The 7,587-nt window shown below is 35.5% G+C and overlaps 1 protein-coding gene across 1 annotated transcript; it reads right to left on the minus strand.

The window, feature by feature from the left end:
* Nucleotides 1-210: 210 nt before the first annotated feature.
* LOC143181376 (glycerate kinase) lies at nt 211-7,276 on the minus strand. Its single transcript, XM_076381757.1, has 4 exons — nt 7,010-7,276; nt 3,720-4,281; nt 2,528-3,399; nt 211-564 (listed from the first exon to the last, which is right to left on the minus strand). The coding sequence occupies exons 1-4, from the start codon at nt 7,274-7,276 to the stop codon at nt 211-213; spliced, it is 2,055 nt and encodes a 684-aa protein (XP_076237872.1).
* Nucleotides 7,277-7,587: the final 311 nt, after the last annotated feature.

The following is a 7,587-nucleotide window of genomic DNA, read 5'->3' on the forward strand; positions in this document are numbered from 1 at the left end:
TACAGATATCATTTATAATATTCCCCCGTTAGAAGCTTTCAACTTAACCTAATTTCAAAAATTGTATAGTAGAAATGACAGGGAGCACTTAACGAGTAAATATTGTAGCACAAAGTTTGAAAATTTTCTTGTACCATAGAAGTTGCTATATTTGTACTTACCCTAAATGTGTTCGATGGTGCATTAAATATTTTCTTGACTGAATCACGATCATTCGATCTTCTCTTTCCACCCACCCACGCGACAGCAATATTGTTCGCCATTCCCATTTTCAGAAGACAACGTTCGATTGACAGGACACTCTCTATCAGAGCATATCTTTTCCCCATGTCCATGACAGAGACCATCGCAATTACATTGGTACCGAACTATTCGTATTACATGAAGGTCTCCAACATTCGTGAAAGTATAATAATTCCCACTTTTCAATTCTAATAATTCGTCTTCGTCATTGATGCTTAGGAAAAATAAATTTGTGTTATTTTGTGTTAAGACTCTGCCAGGAAGAATGGCAGCGTGTCTATTTCTTATGGCTTGGAGATCGTTCATCAATTTGCGAGCGTCCTGTAAAAAGAATACATTTTTCTTATTTCGTTTTTTCTGGGGGCTTCAAAAAATTTGGAAATTAAGTTCTTTAATACTAGAAATACCAAAGCTGCCAATATGATTGGCACGATTATTTATTTCTTAATAATATTAACGTATTGCATGTCTAATTCGAAATAAGCTAAGTTTTAAACTAATATCATTTTTGTGAATTATATCTTTTTAAATGTTTCAAACGAGAGTTCAAAATTTAACTTTAATTAATTTCAAGGTATAATAAGCGTTTCATTAAGCTTATATCGAGAGATCAGTGTAGATATAACAGCAAATATAGGGTTAATGTAAAATAGATTTTTTCCAGTATTTCCAAATTTGATGATCATAATTAATAATACAATCCTAAGACATAGACTAAAAAATATGCGTTTAAATTTATTTTTAAAATAAAAGGGGATATTTTTCTGCCTTTTCCATAAAAAGCTTTTGTTTGTGTAGATTTAGTGAATTAAGTAGTGTAATGAATTGAATGCATCATTCAGAGGGTATATTGACATTCCCTCTTTGCAACTTCTTTTAAGTAAAACTGATAATAACGCTAGAAATCGATATCGCTACGAAGCCCCTTTAACCTATAAAATTTAGAGAAAATTCTATTTAGGGTATGACTAAAACTCAAGTGGGAAATATCCTTCAATTTCACGAGAACTACATGTTTCCCTTTATTGCTTATTTAAAAACTTTATATAAGAAATTTATAATATGTAAATAGATACTATAAATATGAAATCGTGTATTGTCCAATGAAAATATTGAATTTATCATTTTTATTACATAAAAATTTGATTAAATATTTTAAGGCTCACTAAATAAATCCTAAAGTCAATATTGAAACATTGTTAAACACTTATTAAGAACGTATTCTTGAATCGAAATTATAAAATAATTTATGTTTAAAATACAATAGAAATTTGAATTATACCTACATTTCTGAAGACAGAATATATTAAAACTGAAAGAAGTTAACTTCTTGCTTATAAAATTGATAAACGAAGAGTAGTTAATTTTCTTAACGTCAAACTTATACCCAAGTTTTTGCTAAAATGTCTAAAATGTTCCTACTAAGATGATCATTAATTTTTACTGTCTGTAAAGTTGCTACAAGAACTATGGAACGTTTTTTCAAAATGGTACAAGTTATAATAATGAACAATATCTGTTATTACATTAGTATCTCATATAATTGAAAATGCTGACCTTCGTCAGCTAATAAAAAAGATTATTATCTCTCCAATGTTTAGAGATGAGAAGATTCAACTTTCACATGTTTCATAAGAGAAATGGCAATTGTAATTTATTAGTTAACTAATGTGGTAAAACGTATTATATGTATACAATAAAGCCTCGTTATATGTTCATCATTTGGGGTCCGTCAGGAACATATATCGTGTACAAGACAGGCAATTCTGATTTCCTCTGACCGCAAGCCGATCGTAGGTTGCGAGTAAAATTAGTTTAGAAGGGCACCCCTTCTCCCAAATGGTGAAGATAACGATGCAATTAGTAAATCTCACGAACATGTAACGAAAATTTCCTGTAAACAGTTTAGTATTCCCTGCTTATAAGCCAACTACTATGCTAACTATACATTAAAATTATTTACACAAAACAAATTGTAATGCACAAAACTGTCATTCATAACTTTCTGAAAACTATAGTGAACTATTATTATCTAAATAAATTGTCCTCGGGAGCCTATCCCTCGCTATAAGTTTGTCATTGAACCACGAGCCTATAACTAGGAAACACTTTACGCTATATATATAATTAAAGACCTGAAATTTATCAACAACAATTTATCGTTTTAGGGTCTACCATTATCCTATAAAGATGTCTCATATGTTTTCTGTCACCCGCCAAAAAATGATCTAATAAACCAAAACTTGTCAATTTCCAAAGCATACGTATCAACTTGAAAGTTTACCGCTATCACAAAGTCCCTGCGCGATTCCTCTTGAAGTTTCCAGAAGGTGGTTTGAGCTTCGGCAAACTTGCTGTGCGCTTTTTCGAAATGCGGATAAACATCGGTACCCAGGCTCTTATAGCTGAAGGCGCCAGCTGCGACGGTATTGCCATCTTTCCCGTAGGAGCTGCCGCCCAGGAACCAGACGGTGTACTCTCTCAAAATTGGGTACTGCTGTGTACGTAAGTACCAATATAATGAAAAATATAGAGCGAGCTCCTGATTGGGTCCACCGCTTCCAGGATCGAGGCAGAGATTGACAGTGGGTCGACCACCCAGCAGAAGGCACAATCCCAAGCCCCACTTGTCCTTCGCGGGAAATATCTCCTGCACCTTCTTGTCGGTTAGAGGGCAAACGGGACTCTCTTTCATCTCCTCGTACATGTCCAGTTTATTTACTTTGCCTTCGACACCCAATATCATCAGGGAAGTAATTTTAACGTACTCTTTCGCGAACTCTTGGACCTCTCCGAAACAGGTGGAGTTCAGCTTGATAGGGAACAAGCCTAACTTAGAGACTTCCACGGACATACACTCCATGGCGTCTGCGTTGCAAGCTATCACGTACTCGTGGACGAATTTGTATTTCTTATTTTCGTCCACTTGCTTGTCCGCGGCCATTTCCCATGGGGAAACTTCCTCTACCAGTTCCCTCACGCTTAGTGGTATTCTGTCTAGGAGCCTGTACTTGTGTAAAATGGCCAAGGCTTTTTCATCCTTTGGGTCGTATACGCATGGACCGCCTGATAGCTGGGACATAGGTGCAGCGGAAACGTCGGATGTGATTAGGGTGATTATTCTTGCTGGATAAGCCATTCGTGCTAAATCACCACCTACAAGAAAATATGCGTTTTCAAGCAGGTAGACATGTCCCAGAGAAACTTCTGTGGAGTACAATTTATAATAATGATGATTAAAAAATTATGTATGATGACTTCTATTTATTTATACATAAGAATTTGGATGAAGTCTAAGACAGACATGTTGTGCCTAGCGATTTGGGAGCTGGAGCTTTAGAGTAGAAGAGTGTACTGTAGATAATGTAGCCAAATAGCATGTTATACCTCCACTGTTCTACTCTATGACATAACTGGACATTTTATTTTGCAATCTGGTTAATTCTTTCCCTTCAACAATGAAGTTCAAACCTTACCTCTAATCCCAGACAATTTGTTTCTCACAGTATTTATTTCCACGGAAGTTGCTCCGGCTGCCTTTAATCTGTTCACCACTCTCATCTTGTCCCTCAGCGTAATATTTTCATGTGGACAGCAAAGAAGGTCGTCAACTCCTTGAGAGAGCATGACTACGAGCAAATCCCTTTTCTTTAACTTTTTACAGTAGTTGACTATCCTCCTCGTTGCTTCGGCGGACTTTTCGTCCGGCTGTCCATCGGTGCCTGCCTCAACGTACGTGATACGGCTGTCCAGTCTGGGAAACGCTTCTGGGAAGCTCCACATCATAAAGATCGATTTGCGGGGGACCACCATCCATCCTTTCTTCAATTGCTTGCCAACAATTCGCTCGAATGCAGCACTCATCGTGACAGCCTCCTTTCCCCAGCCTATGATGTGTAAGTTCTTCTTCAGTCTATACTTGACACCTTTGATGGTTAGAACTGATTTGCCGTCATATTTGATCTTTTCAGGTATAATCACGGACGTGTACACGCATTTTATTCCTGTCTCGACGACTGTACTTAAATCCTCGCGGATCTGTCATACAGAAAAGGAAGAGTCAATCGTGAGCTTAGCAAGATTGGTAAGCATCTATTAGCTATAAGAGCTAATACATGCAATAGGCTAAGTACGTATGTTAACGCTGTGCAGTGGTGGGGCTCAGTATTGCCAGTTTCTGGGACAAAATATCTCCCAGTGATGTCATAGAGTAGAGGAGTGGGAGTATATTTTGTGCAGTATGCACAAAATATCTTACAATGATGTTATGTAGTGCAGTACTGCTACTCTTCTACACTCTGACGTCACTGGGAGACATTTTGTGCCGGCATATAACAATACTGGTGGGGACCCTCACTCGCCTGCTTCTCTTTTCAATCGTTCGTTTGATCCAGTAACACATATGTCATGCCTAGATCCTATTTAAGCTTTCTTGAAAATAGAAATGTCAGATTATCATAACGGCCCTTACAATGTTACGTGGTATCACAGACTAAATGAGAACGAAAGTGAGGGTACCCCAAGGACTCGCGTGTCTTCACTTAAATGACGCTGATCGACGAACTTACAAGCATAAATTAAGGGTGTAGAGTTCTACATTCTTTTATGTGAGCTAAAATTTGTTTAAGACCATGTTAAATGTCTTTTTGCAATTCCTTTTTTAAGAGATATTATTTTATGAAATAATTTATTGTAATCATTGTAAAACTGTTATCGCCATTTTCTAGTTAATAAATGATAAGGTTATACGTTCTCTGCCAAATGATAAGGATATAGATATTAATTGCATTAGAATGCCCACAAATAAATTTTGGATTTCATCAAAAAATTCATTTTTGAACCAACAAACTTCTAATAGATATTTGCTATATTTGGTTAGCTATAGAAAAAAAGAAAGTTCCATAGGCAGCTCTGTTGACAAAAGTTCTTCAAGATTTATGAAACCGACTTTCCACATTTAAAGGTAAGAGTCTTTAAACACTATTGAGTAGTCGTCAACCATTTAATTGTCAGTCAGCAATTACAGTATCATACCCTAACGTATCTTAACCTTTTATCTAACATTTTTATTCAACTTCTGATAAAAATTCTACAGGTTATCAGTAATATCTATGTAAAATTCTTTTATTGATACTAACTACAAGTTCACGAAGGGACTAACTAAAGTTTGGACCATTTCACGTAGCAGAGGGATTTGCTTGCTTCCTATAGTATACTGCGGCTTCAACTTGAACCAGTTCAAAAATTTGTAAATGGGTTCGCCATAAAATATTATTGCTTTGTTGTAAGCTGTATTATGTATATGTATATGTATATGTATAAGTATGTATATGTATATGTATTATGTATATGCATAAATGTCTCAGTAGCCTACCATGTCTTGCGTAATGATACACAAGTAGTTGTATTGTAGTGCACCATGGAGAACGCTCACACTCCTCCGCCGTGTGCAATAGTCCCCTCTTTAATACTGTGTTCCACATACTACAGTATATTTATTAATTTACTACTAACAATCAAATTTTGCAACTAATGGTTTTGCAATACTGATGGCATACGTATAATATTTACAAACAAACAATTAGTGGAAAATTGAACCTCCGTTTATGCAAACATAATATAAACGTTTCTCTGCCAATAACTCGAAAATTTACAGACTATAAAGATCAATATTCGGAAAACAGCGTAGAGATCTCGTTCCACTGATTTTATTGAAACTTTGTTCATTCTCATGAAATCCATTTATCCGGCTGTTTTCTCTTCCCAATCAGACCCAGGTGGTTGATAACGATTGATTTACGTGCATTTAGGAGTTCCACGAGTTCAGAAAGCTTTGTGCGTGCACTCGCTTGAAGCGAGTCCCTTAATTGGTTGTCATCCAGGATGAAAGTACGCCCTCGGTCGCCTTAGTCTTCGAAACTCCCCGACCGTTACGAAACTTCTTAAACCAGAGTTGAACTGTGTGTTCAGTAACTGATCCTTGGTCCGAATACCTGGTCCAAGTTTCGTGTCGTTTCAGCAGCTTTTCGTCCAGGCTCGAAGTAATAGAAGAAATTATACGATTCCTCTTATCCGTTTTTACCATCCGCTGGATTACGTTTAATATAACCGCAGGATAGTCAGAAAACGGTTACAGGGGTTCAAAAATAATTTGAGGTTCTGAATTGATTAACAAAATGTGCTATTATGAAAAATTCTATTTTTTGTGGCAACGCTTCGAACTTTATCGTGAAAATATCAAAATTTATTTGTGGTCTTTGTAACAGATATGGTCAATAACACAATAGAAAATTGCAGATAATGAATAGTTAAATACAGCTGGTTGTATTATTAACTAATTTGTGAGGAATTATATGACAAATTGCACTGGACAATTACACACGATTTTCGAGAGTGTTATTTTATCTCATCAAATTCACGTAAGAATCATTGATAAATTTTAATAATAAGCATTTCTCTTCTAATATAGGATAATGAATAAGGGTAATAGATATAACAATTGTAGTATGCCCGTTTATATTAATAGAGACTGTTCTTTCCGAAATATTTATTAGCTATAGGTAATATTAACACATTTTAAATCACTATTATTTTTTAACTTAGTCTGTGGATTCACAATTTAAAATTGAAATTTCATATATGTAAATTGCAACAAGGTATTAGTGCATATATGCGTTTATAACATAAAGTAGTTGTAAAATGCAATGAAAATTTGATCCTTTAAATGTAATTAAATTAATAGTATATGTTAATTTCATCTAAAAACCTCTAACATCTGTTTTTCACTTCCTGTCTTTCTGGAGTCCCTAAGCTCCTTCTGGCGAGCCCTTTCCTCCTTCTCGAAATGGGCGTTCTGGATCGCCAATTTGTCCATTCTCCTCCTCTCCAACGAACGATGAACTTCGTCTATGACTTTTTGTCTCTTTGCCTGAATCACTGCGATCTTCTTTGCAGTTTCCTCCTCTTTTAATGGATCAGTAAGCCTTTTCTTCCGCCTCCTGGGCTTTCTCTTTGGTAAAATTTTCGTATCCATTTCGAATTCACTTCATAATTTACAGTCCCGCGTTTTAATTTTTAATCCATGTTTTTTTTTTCTTAAATCGTTACATTTTAAGGAAATTTTGACGTCATGATTAGGTTATTTAAGAAGGTGTTGTTTGTCCATTGAAAATAATTGCGAATGCCAATCGTGATTACAGTGCTACCATTCGGTAGTGTCTTCACTTGAAGATCACTACCATTCTTAGCATTACATGTACATGGGTTTAGAAAAATGTGAGCAATTTTATCGAAAATAGAATTTATTGCAAACTTATTGCAAAATTGTATTGCTTCTTCAGAAAT

The sequence above is a fragment of the Calliopsis andreniformis genome, chromosome 7, assembly GCF_051401765.1.
Source record: "Calliopsis andreniformis isolate RMS-2024a chromosome 7, iyCalAndr_principal, whole genome shotgun sequence".
In the NCBI taxonomy this organism is placed as follows: Eukaryota; Metazoa; Arthropoda; class Insecta; order Hymenoptera; family Andrenidae; genus Calliopsis; species Calliopsis andreniformis.